This window comes from Astyanax mexicanus, chromosome 1 (assembly GCF_023375975.1).
Source record: "Astyanax mexicanus isolate ESR-SI-001 chromosome 1, AstMex3_surface, whole genome shotgun sequence".
Lineage (NCBI taxonomy): Eukaryota > Metazoa > Chordata > Actinopteri > Characiformes > Acestrorhamphidae > Astyanax > Astyanax mexicanus.
In genome coordinates, this window is record NC_064408.1 from 8,474,112 (window position 1) to 8,487,138 (window position 13,027).

A 13,027-nucleotide genomic window follows, 5' to 3' on the forward strand; every position below is an offset into this window, starting at 1 on the left:
TTTTTAAATTCTGAGTACCGTATTTTTCGGGCTATAAGGCGCACTTAAAATACTTATTTTTTCCCAAAAATCGTCATTGCGCCTTATAATGCAGTGCGCCTTGTGTATGGATTTTGCTTGTGTTTACTGACCTCGATTTTTATGTGGTACACGCGCTCTGTTGTGCAGAATTCCTCACCCACGCCAGAAAAAGATCCCCCTCTTGGGCTAGCGCGCGGTTACCTTTGACTGCCGTACTGCCTCTCGGCTGTGGTTCAGGGTAGCTAGTTTCCACTGTAGCTCCGTGGCCAGAACAAGGTGCCGGTAAACTTTCCTTTCCACCCGTTCTGGGGTAATAGCACAAACTGTTTCTTTTTAGCGCCCACTTCTAAGTAAAGTTAACCTCTTAACACGCGCTGGCCCACCGGCGGGCCAGAAATATTTAATATTTCATAACTGGCTGTGTTTCTGAATAGTTATGAACAGTTACAGGTTCAATATAGACATCCAATATACCATTTTAAAGCTTAGAATCTCTGCTTTTGAGCTATTTAGCCTATTTAGCGGAATATCCTTTCAGAAAATAAACATTTAGGGCGAAATATGCCTTGGTTATGATTTTAATAATTCATAACTCTCATATTTGCGTTTATCGTTCGTCCATATTTCATCGAATGCGGTCATGTCATACACCATTCGAACCGTCTGGCTCTCCGGATTCCAGAACTGTGCTTTTACTGTAGGATGTATGTTTCATGAATTAGAGCTGCGTCAGAGCGCATGTTTCCAGTAATAAAAGGCTCTCCTTTTGTCCTGGGGTAACCTCCGGTCACTGCCGCCACCCCCCGAACACACACCCGCGCTCAGCCACAAGTCCTACCTTCAAAACGCGTCCAGACTAAAGAGAATCCATCAATCCAGTCTCCTGTAATCCACAGTTATATCCAAACAGCGCTGGAAATCACTTCATCCAGAAATGAAACTTATCCAATCTTTATCTCTGTTTTAAAACCGTTTTATTCACCGAATTCGGCACAACACGCTATTATAGTCAGAAGCCTCGCGGAGTAATGCGGTACTTGCTGTGCTTCAACATAATATTATGGTCTGTCGGAGCGTTGCGGCTACCGTTGTCAGGAGCCTCGCGGAGTAATACGTACTTGCTGTGCTTCAACATAATATTATGGTCTGTCAGAGCGTTGCGGCTACCGTTGTCAGGAGCGTCGCGGAGTAATACGTACTTGCTGTGCTTCAACATAATATTATGGTCTGTCGGAGCGTTGCGGCTACCGTTGTCAGGAACGTCGCGGAGTAATACGTACTTGCTGTGCTTGTTGATTTATTGCTCAGAGATGTTGTTATTTTTCACAGATATTGTGAAGGATTTATTGCTCAGAGTTATTGTTACTGATATAAATAAAGTTTCATTTAGTGCGCCTTATAATCCAGTGCGCCTTGTGTATGGACTAACACTAAAAATAGACCGTTCACTCATCGTGCGCCTTATAATACGGTGCGCCTTATAGTCCGAAAAATACGGTAATAAAAGTCGTTCTGTTTATTCCAGCCAATGTATCAATTCCACTGGCAGCAAAACATATCTACACAGATACTCCCACCACCGTGCTTAACAGTTGTTACAGTGTTCTTGATGACAAATGCCTCACCTTTACTTGTCCAGACAAAACTCTTGTCATTATGGTTACCATTTAAGCACCATTTAGTTAATAATCTCAACAAAATTTTAACACTTCAACTGAAGCACAAATAAAAGCCAAGTTCTGCAAAATTGCCAAGACCTGCATGTCCATGATGAGTGTATGTATGCTTCTGACCACAGCTGTATTTTATATTATATTTTATTTGAGCTATTGTACAAGGTGCTGATGAGCAGTTAAAATGTTCAGATTGTAGGAATTGAGAGGGACTGTCTGAAAACACCATCAATCTTTTACTTTCAACATGACTGTTTCAAGCATCCGTCCATTTAGAGTCTAGCATATTCTCAGCAACATCTCCAGTATGAAGAGCTGCTCCAGTATGAATACTCAAGAGCACACAGTGTAAGACTGCTAATGACACTACTGTAATGTTTATAATGACACTGCTGTTAACAGTCACCCACATCACCCACCCACCAGTGCCTTCACCAATACTCACACCCTCCCTGACCCCTCACCCGTATAGAATGAAGTCAGATGGGATGGAGGGATGGTAGGAGATGTAATAACGAGCAAACGAGTAATAAAGGGATGAGAGAGTGAGAAAGAGAGAGAGAGTGATAATGTTTGCTTTCTCTTTATTTTGTTCTTCTGCACTGCTGATGTGGCTCTGTGCTGTGTGGGATTGGCGGTGTGAGCTGGTTTTACACTAGCAGGGCAGCAGCTTGCCTCCTGATGCCCAAACACATGCCACACCATTCTGCTGTCCGTACACACACACACACAAACACACACACACACACACACACCTGTAACTCTCCTCTAACATCTGTAGCAGGTGGTGAATCCCTTGAACCCTTTTTACTAGAATTAATCCACTCTTGACTACATTACAAAAGAAAAGAAAGTAAAGAATGTAAATTGTATTATAGAGCCCTGTTGAAACTGGATTACTTCTGGTTTTACTGACTAAGGTTTTAAAATTTTAGTAATTACTGAGAAGATCTGGTATGAATCCAGTATGACACTGTTATGTTAACTTTCTCTTGTCAGACAGTAATAAATGTGGAGTAATCCAATGTAAATCTTCAATTGTTTTAGTTACTACAGTCTCAGAGTCTGGTAATCATAACTGCACTAAAAGTAATTTTAGTCCAGTAAGAATCTACAGTGTGTTTAGTGTAGTGTCTAGAGTCTGGTAGTTATAACAGCACTAAAAGTAAGTTTATTCCAGTTTGAATCTAGCTTGTGAATCACTTTCCTAAACAGCAAATATATGTATAGTAATCCTAGTCTGATGTGTGATGTTTTTATATCAGGGTTTAAGGGTTAGTTTTCTGATTATGCCTAGTCCTAAACAGAATTTTTGTAGCTTCTACAGTCTATCATCAGTAACTACAGCATGATTTTAGTCCAGTAAGAATGCACAGTATGATTTTTTACAGTCGGTTTATATGTCGGTTTCCTGGATAAGTAATAATTGAATAAGTATTTTTTTGGAGTAATTATATGCAAATAATAAGCAAATATGTTTAGTTCTAAAATGGTCTGATGATAAAAAAAACTGTAATCCTGTATAAATCTACAGTGTGATGTTTTTACAGTGTGAGGGTTATATTTCGGATTATGCCTAGTCCTAAACACTCTGACAATAAAAATTGCGCAGTCCTTTTTTTCCAGTATGAATCTACAATTAATAGTATACTCTATGTTGGGATTTTATAGTTTAACTATTAATTGTAATATATTAGTCATTTAGTAATTTTAATCCAGTAAGAATCTGCATTGTGTATAGTTTCTACAGTCTGACTGGAACAACTCTGGAGTGATCTTATTCCAGTTTGAATATGCTGTCTGTATTTTTTGCTGAGTATAAATTTGACCCGTCAGTTAAATCCAGTATTATCCAGTATAATTTAAGGGGATAACAGTGTAATGTAAATGTGAACACTGGCCTATTACGCAATACAGGGGAATTCATCCAACTTTAAAGAACACTTTTCACCACTTGCTACAAACTCACTACTGACCTCCAGTTCTAACCTATGAGCTAACTCTCCTGTCCTGTGTTATAATCCATTACCTGAACTGCACAGCCTCTGAGAACAAACAGATTCAGACCTTTAACTGAGAGACAGTAATTATTAAGTCCAGTTAGATCAGTTTGATTGGCCACTCATTGCCTGTAGTCGGAGGTTTTGCAGTTCAGTGTTGTGATCAGCTGAGACTGAAGCAGTGTTAATGTTCCGTGGGTCTCTCCTCCATCTAAACACGTGTTTCTTGCACATTCCCTCCCTTTTCCCTGTCCTCCACCCCCTCACTCCGCCTCCACCCCACCTGTTGATTATGATTGCTTTTCACAGAATTACAATCAGTGACCAGTGAGGACCAGCGCGTCCGGTATGTGTGTGGTGCTTGGCCCCCTACTCCATGGCCTCGAATCCTGCCACTCGCTCGCTTACTGCTGCATGGCTGTCTGCGTCTGAGCACTCCCTGAACACACACACACACACACATATATTACCAATTAGAGAGTCCTTCACGCTGTTAATACATGTTAACAAGCACAGTCAGCATGTGGTAGCAGGGCTGAAGGGCTCTCTGGGAGTGAACAGAATATGAAATCTCTGAGACACTGAGAAATCCTCTAATGTGCCTTAATTAATAATCCAATGTTTAAAACAAGAAATGTGTGATTGACTTATTCATGTTCTATTCATGCTCCAATGTTGACAGACACCTGTTACCTGACTGAATGTAGGTCATAATGTCAGGAGACCAAATTTGATTGGGTCTATACCAGTTGTTGCAATGCTTACATGTTGATACACTAGATGGAATACAAAAGTATTGGTACATCTGCTCTCATTCCTCAGAAATCAAGGGTATTAAATAGAGTTTATTCTCTGTTACTCCTTCTACTGAGGGTATTCAACTACTTTAGGTTGCACATACTGAAGACATGCATTTTGTAGAATAACAAAATAGAATAGAATAGAATAGAATAGAATAGGACTCCCTGGAGCACCATTTCTAATACAAAGAGTGGGATAGATAGATATAAAGCCCCCTGCATTGAGCTGTGGAGCAGTTGAACTACTTGTGTTCTCTGGAATGATGGAGCTTCTTCCAGTACATTGAGGGTAGGTGGGGTGAGGTGGTAACATCCAACATCAAATCCTCACATCCCCACTTTTTAATACCCTTGATTCAGAAAAAACAATGAATTAACTCATTTCCCAATATTTATGTCCATAAAGTGTAATTTGTCATTCTACAAAACACAGTATTTGTGGGCGGAGCATGGATAAATTAGTATTGTATTAAGGATGAAAGTAACCAAGCTATTTCTGGACCAAAACCCTCCAGAGCCAGATACATAGATCCCTGGAGATCAAAAAGTAAAAAAGAGACTTTTATAATTAAGAAATTGATACGGCACTATTAGAAGGATGGCGAGGTCATGTTCAGTACTGAAGGGTTGCAGAAGATAGAGATACATTTACTGGAGTGGATGAGTGTTCATACACTCGAGAAATGTTTACTCTATTCAGTGTATTCAGTGTTGCCTAAGATTGCTGACAGCATTTTTCAACCTATTTTCTGATTAGTAACTCCAGAAAGTAACTGTTTCCCTGTATTTTGTAGGAAAAATTCTAATTAATGCAATTAATAAAGCTAATTATTTTAAGATACTTATCTGTTATTTGCACATAATTTACTTGGAAAGATTTTCTCACATAACTAAACCAACAAAAATAATCTTGTTTATTAAATGTTATTTAAATTTATTTCAATATTTTTTCAAATTTCTCCCAATTTAGCTAGGCCAATTGTCCCACCCAATCAGCTGCTACTTAGCTGTATATCCCCCATCACTAGTGATGCCACAACACAAGAAGCGCAAAGACTAGCTCACGCCTCCTCCGACACGAGAAGTCAGACTCCGCTTCTTTTCGAACGCGGTTCTGATACATCAGCTCACAGATGCCTTGTGCTGATCCACATCACCCTTTGGAGTGACCTGGAAATAACGATCTGAAGAAATGTATATGGATAACTTGGTAACTTCACAATAATTATCTTGATATTTGTAGTGAAAATGTAATGATATAACCTACACTGCTATATAAATGGCACCAATACAACATCCAAGCAGAATATATGTTTTTTTTTTTACAGTGTAGGTTTTAGGATGTGACCAACATGATAAAATTTCTCAAAAGTCCCGAAAGGTTTATCCTGCAGTGGCGCAACATAATATTTTACATAATTTAATTTCAGTTTTATAAAACTAGTCTGGTTGCAGGCCTATTTTTTTGTATTTTAGTGTTGAGTTTCAAAAGAATGTATTGAATAATTAATAGAGTACTAAAAAGCTGCAAATAAAAACACAATATGATAATAAAAAGGTAAAGAACATGACACAGTTATACTTAATCATGTAAAAATTAATGAGTAAAAATCTTAAATGCCTTTTGTCAAACCACTTTAAATATATTTAATATATTAATATATTTAAATACATACCTAAATTCACAAAAAGTGTTTGTATTGCAAATAATCTCAAACTTTTAATCATTCTGCAAATGAATTTAATTATAAATGCATTATGACTGGCCAGATTTTCTATTTTAATCCAGGGAAACAATTTTAATTTTAGTGTCCTTAATATTTGTTATCCTACTGATACAGCAGATAGAGATTAGGTTGAAAAATGCTGGACTTTTCTTGTGTTGCTATACTGAACGTCCTGATGGTCTCAGATCAGATTTATAATAGGCTATTAAGCCTATTGGGCTCACACTATGTGTGTGAGTGAGTGAGTGAGCTGGGGTGTGAGAGTGTGTGCTGAGCCTGCTGACCTTTTTTTATTTTTTTATTTTGGTAAGTTTCTGTTGGAGACATTTATATTCACAGAATCAAAATAAGGACGGATCTTCTTTTTACCTCTTAGTTCATCTCAAATCCCGTCCCTTTATCTTTATCACTAAATATCACACACACACACACACACACACACACACTAATTCCTGTACAGTACAAAAACACACCTGAACTAAAACACACAGTGTCCTCTGTGTTCTGTCAGTCAGTCGATTTCACTGTTGTTGTCTTGTCCTTGCATCACACTCATCTGCAGTTCTGGTTGCTGAATTTATCATGTCTGATGAACATGATCCAGATATTCAGCAACGTCCTCACACACCACTGCCTGTCAGTCCTGTAAACCAGTGTTATTTGCTTTGACTGAATTTCTAGGGTGTACAAATTATACTGCCAATTCAAATGCATTGATTTTGGAGTGTTACAATAATTACAGTGTAATCAATTATAACAATGGTTAAATATATGCTTTGTTTTTGACCAAAAAAAAAATTGTAATCAAAAGATTAAGTGTAATAATCTTAAACCTAGTTAACATACAGGGCATTTTCTTTAAAATTCTGGGGTTTCAGTGGTTTCTTAGAACTGGTTTTATGGGGCTGAATGTGTGACAACATCTTTAAAAGAAAAAATTTACAACTCAACTGTAAAAAAAACTAAATAAACAGTTCCAAAAAATCTTGAAAAACGCACAATTGCCCTGATAATCATATTAATGTGTGTAAATTCAAGACTGTATGTACACTGTAAAGTAAAAACCAAAAAAATAAGTTGACAAATCTAAAAAATTTAAAGCAACTTACTGCACAAGATTTTTGAGTTTTAAGCTTTTGAGTTTTAAACTTAACTCATGTTTTGAAGAAAAACATTCTCAGTTGTGCCAACTACAAATCTGCACAATTGTTTAAAAGACCCCATTCAACTGAAGTGAAAATAGACCAAAGGTACCATAATTTTCGCACTATAAGGTGCACAGGATTATAAGGCGCACTATCAATGAACGTCTATTTTCATACATAAGGTGCACCAGATTATTGAAATTAGATGCTAAATACATCTAATTAAATTGAATGAATCAATTACAGTAATATTATATATATATATATTTCTATTTATATAGATATAGATTTATATAGATAAAGAATATCATTCATATTCTAACAGTTGATGTTGACTGTGAAACTAATTAATTAATAAATCAATCCATGCATGTATGGTACATGTCATCTTATGAATGTAATGCTGTTCAGTCAGAGTCCATAATGTATCGCTCATATGTTGTGAAATGTGAATATGTTCTGCATAATGCCCCCCATAGTCATTAATGTACAGAGAGAGTGGACAAAATAATGGAAACACCTCATTAAATACTTAGATTCATTGGCCATTTTATTAGAAACACCTATGTGCCATGTGGGTTTACAGTTACTGACTGAAGCTCATGTATAGCTTATACAGATTCTAGCCCATTTAACCCTATACATTAATGGAGAAATATCACCACTGAGCAGATATGATCCAGTAGAGCAGGGACATGGGTGTATCAGGTTCAGCACTCTAAAGGTAAATGGAGAGTGTTTCCCAAAAAAGTATTTTATAGCCATTCATTTTCTTAAATATTAAACATTCTTAAAATGATGAGTGTTTCTCAAAAAACCTGCATAAACTACAAAGAAATTGAACTTCCAAAAGGTAAAAATGTTCTTAAAGTTTGTAAATTGTTAAAATCAGTTATTATACACTGTTGAACAATATTAGCACACACAACCTGTGTATCATTGAACTAGCTTAACTGGTATTTTATGAGAAAAAACGATGAAATTTGTATGTTTTTTTATTGTTTGTATTTGTTAGTGCTTTTTTTAAGCTTGCATTAGCCAATCACTGTCCAGTTGCCAGTGATATACAATTAAACTCATATTACAAGCTGATTACAAAGAACTATTAAATGACAACAAATATTTACCTAACACAAAATAGTTATTAATAGTGGTAATTGGTATTAATAAGTGTAAATAATTTTACACACAGACAGAGCTATAACTTACAGTTTAAAGTTAATTTAACTCTTTCCAAATGTCCACTTCACTCAACTAACTTCATTGAAAACTTTCAACCTGAGTTGAAAGGATCATGAACTCATGAATTCTAGTTAAAATCACAAAACTTTGATGAAATGAAAATTTGATGAGCTAATTTTAATGAAAAAAATGAGTTATTATAATTTATGGCTCACATATTTTTTACAGTGTAGAGCAGGGGTCACCAACCTTTTTGAACCTGAGAGCTACTTCTTGGGTACCAATTAATGCGAAGGGCTACCAGTTTGATACACACTCATGAAATTACAACTTTTCTCAATTTACCTTTAATTATATGTTGTTATTAATAATTAATGACATTCATCTATGTGAAGACACATATCAATATGCAACACTATTTTTATAAATCTCTGCAATTGTTTACATTTTATATTATATTATATTTTAATATAATATTACATATTATATTACATTATATTGTATAATAATATATAAACTATAGGCTTATCTCTAAGCTAATATTAATCTAATATAATCTAAAATTACACCAATGCAACTGTGATTTAAAAAAAAAAGAATAGCAACAAAAATGCTATTTTTAGACCAGGTCTGCGGGCTACTCATAAGGTCCTTGCGGGCTACCTGGTGCCCGCGGGCACCATGTTGGTGACCCCTGGTGTAGAGAAATACCCATCTGATCAATGGTGGCCCTAGAGAGGGGCTGTTCCTTGGTTAGTAGCAGATAAGCAACAGTCATTAACTATAAATCTACAAAGTGCGCCTATATGGTAGACGTTTCCAATAAATTGGCCAATGACTGTGGTGTTTCCATTATTATGTCCACTGCCTGAACATTACATGTGTGTAAGTGTGTGTGTGCGAGTCCTTGACTCATTCGTGTCTTCTCTCTGTCTTCTGTGTGTTCCTGTCTGTGTTTTCATGACAGCCGACGACCCCCAGCCTCACCCACCCGGCCACTCAGATCCACAGACTCCTCCCTCTTAGACTATTAGCCCCTCCCACCACTGTGACAGGCAAAGGAGACAGAAACGTCCACCCGGTCCAAACCCATCCCTCCAGTCCTCATCTCCTTCAGCTCCACCCCACACACTCTGCTGCACTCTGTGTGATGGAAAACTCACACACACACACACACACACACACACACACACACACACACCACACACACTCTTGCATCAACACCTTCATGCAGTAATGGAAACAGTTACAGCTACTCGAACCCTGTGTCACAAAACCCAGACAGACCCCAGGCCATATATATTATATACTATATTATGAAAGTTTTTTTAGAGCCTGAATGATATATCAGTTAGATGATAACATTGGCTGATATTTTGGTACCACCAAATAAATCCAACAATGTGAGGTTTTGATGGAGCTGCTCATTAATGGAAAAACTTCATTCATTCCATGAGTTTCTCTACTGTTCTCTGCTGTTCTTGATCTAATCTGAAGCTACATGAAGTTTGGAGGTGTGTAGTGACTATGCAGAAAGTTGGTGAACTCTGTGCACTATGCTCCTCAGCATCCGCTGACCCCGCTCTGTTATTTTACACTGACAGAGCACAGAGTTGCTGTTGTTCCCAGTCTCTTCCAATGTTCGTTTACTTGGAGCGTTTTCTCCCTCTGTTTGGTTTGGTTTCAGACCAGCATAAACCTAAACGCACCAAAATGTGCACCAATAAACCACGCGAGCACGTTGTCGCCTCTGATTGGTCAGAGCTGTCTGGCGCAGGAGCAAGAAAGTAAATACAGTGAGAAGATTTTGTGTATATCTGTGCAGTGTTAAAGGAGAACTCTGGTGTAAAATGGACTTTTGTTGTAGTAAAACATGATAAAAAATAATTACCTTTGGTGAAAAGCACACCTCCGTTCTCATTTGTTTTCCTTTTGCATTGATAACTTAAAAATTGCACAAGAAGTGCAATTGGCGCCAGCTGCTATGCTATGCGGTGTATATATACATAGACTCCGCATAGCAGCTATGCGGAGCTGCGTAGCAGCTTATAAAAAAACACTGTTTACATCCTATAAGGCGAGCTTCAGCGCTGAGCGCCGCCATTATTCCTGGCTCCGGCTGCTACACTATGCGGAGCCTATGTAGTCTGCAGTGCTGCTATGAAACCTGCAGTGCAGATGTACACGTAGTAAATGGAGTCGCTTGCTTGTGAGCAGTGAACGCTGCTCAGACCACGTATGTAAACAGCATGGAGCAGAGACAGCGTGTGTTCATAGCTGTGGTGACCAGCATTATCTGGCTAATATATCAGATTAAACTGCACCTGAGTATGATTACTTTTTTCACACCTGCTCAATTAAACCGCAATAAGGGTACAAACGAACCAGATTCAGTTTAAACCAGACCAAATAGTTTTGGTGTGAAAACGCCATTATATTGTTCAGGCTCTACTTGGCTTAAATCCTTTCTAATTAACATTCCCGTTTTTTTCTTCTTCTCTTCTTCTCTTGGCTGCTGGGGGGTTGTGACACAGGGTTTAAGTCAAGCTTATTAATCCACATATTCCAGGCATACTGAGATACTGAGATGTTTACATCTTTGTTTATTCTACACATTTACCTTGCTGTTTATTACGCTTTCTTTAAAACGAGCTAGCCAAAGACTCACTGTAAGCCTTCACACACAGTCTTAATGCACTTTTCTGTTCTCCCTCTATTTGTTTGCCTTATATATGATATATAAGTACAGAACTGTATGTCTGCTCTCTTCCATCTCCTCCTCCTCCCTCACGCTGCTCTATCTATCGCTGCTGAGCAGCCTCTGAGTTCTGTAGTGACCTCTCGTTTCTGCTGATGACATGCTGATTGCGTCAGGGGCCTTCTTTCTGAAACGGATGCATTATCTCTCCAAAGTGACGCCTGGAGAATGAAGGATAACTGCATCACTGTGTGCTGTTCTCCCCATTTCTTTCTGTCATCTTCTTTTGCTTTCTTTTTGTTCTTTGTCCTCCTGTTTCTCGGGCAGCGGTCCTTGAAGTCATGGGCCGGAAGGCGGCATCCAGCTATCGTGAAGGGTAATGAGCTTTCCCATGGCTTTGGGTTAAGAGTACAGAGCTGCAAGCTTTTACTTTTACTAGTTTTACTGGTTGTAATGTCTTAAATAATCTTAGATTAGGATTGTAGAGCTCTGCATAAGCATTCCTTAGTAGAGGATATGAAATGTTTATGATTTGTCATTTTTTGCACTGTGTTTTAGGCCTGGTATTACTGTTCAGAGTTTAGTTGAATACTTCTGTCTATCAGAATTGGTCTGTATAGTCTGCCACATCTGTATTTTACAGCTGATCACCACAGACAGTACACTAAAAACAGTTACCTAAACAATCCTAGAATTGTCTATAATTACAGATAACAAAGAATCTCATCCAGAAAAAAAAAACATTTTTAAAATTAAGACATAAACCTGTATTATTATTTCTCTTTTCTTTCTTTTTATTTTTTCCCCCATGTCTCTGTATCTCTCCTTCTTCTTTATATTTCACTCTACATCCCCCCTTCTGCACACCTTTCTGACTTTCTTTCTTCTCTTCTTTCTATCTATATTTTTACTGTTCTGTATCTTACCCCTTCTCTTTTTCCCCTTTATTTTTTTCCAACCTTTTACCCTTCTCTCATCTCTCTTTCCTTCTGTCCCTTGTTTATATTCCTCTTCTGTTCTGTTCATCTCTTCCTCCTCTTTTATCTATATTCTCATTTCCTTTAGTACCAATTTCCCTCTTTCTCCACCTGTTTCTCTCTTTTTCTGTCTTGTTTCTTTGACTCTTCACCCTAATTTCTGTTTTACCTCCCTTATCTCTCATTCTCCTCTCTCTATTGCTCGCTCCTTTTTCATCCTTCACCCCTTCATTCTCCTATTACTCCCTTTTTTCACTCTCTCATTCTCTCATCTCCTTCTTTTTCTCCTTTTAAGATAACCTAGAGAGAAATACTTTAAGGAACATTAATGGAGTTCAAATGAAAGAAAATTAAATAAACAAGAAATAAATGAGATAAAAGTAAAATTAAATCACCTCTGTATCAAATACAATTAGTTGTGGTTGAAAATCTCTGTTGGGATGTGCAATCAGCTTAAATCTATTTGATATGGCTGATATATATCTTAAATATACAGGGGTTGGACAATGAAACTGAAACACCTGTCATTTTAGTGTGGGAGATTTCATGGCTAAAAGGAGTTTTGCTCACAATATTGCAATGCACACAACATTATGGGTGACATACCAGAGTTCAAAAGAGGACAAATTGTTGGTGCACGTCTTGCTGGACCATCTGTGACCAAGACAGCAAGTATCAAGTATCAAGAGCCACGGAATCCAGGGTAATGTCAGCATACCAACCAAGAAGGACTAACCACATCCAACAGGATTAACTGTGGACGCTGTAAGAGGAAGCTGTCTGAAAGGGATGTTCGGGTGCTAA

The 13,027-nt window shown here is 37.6% G+C and overlaps 1 protein-coding gene across 1 annotated transcript in view; it reads left to right on the top strand.

Annotated features, from left to right (window-relative positions):
* dnm1a (dynamin 1a) overlaps positions 1–13,027 on the top strand; it is a 145,065-nt gene that overhangs the window by 127,534 nt on the left and 4,504 nt on the right. The window contains exons 21-22 of the mRNA XM_049486370.1: positions 4,004–4,040; positions 11,574–11,622. Coding sequence (XP_049342327.1) covers positions 4,004–4,025 — 22 coding nt within the window. The 3' untranslated portion in view covers positions 4,026–4,040; positions 11,574–11,622. The remainder of the gene's footprint in view (positions 1–4,003; positions 4,041–11,573; positions 11,623–13,027) is intronic.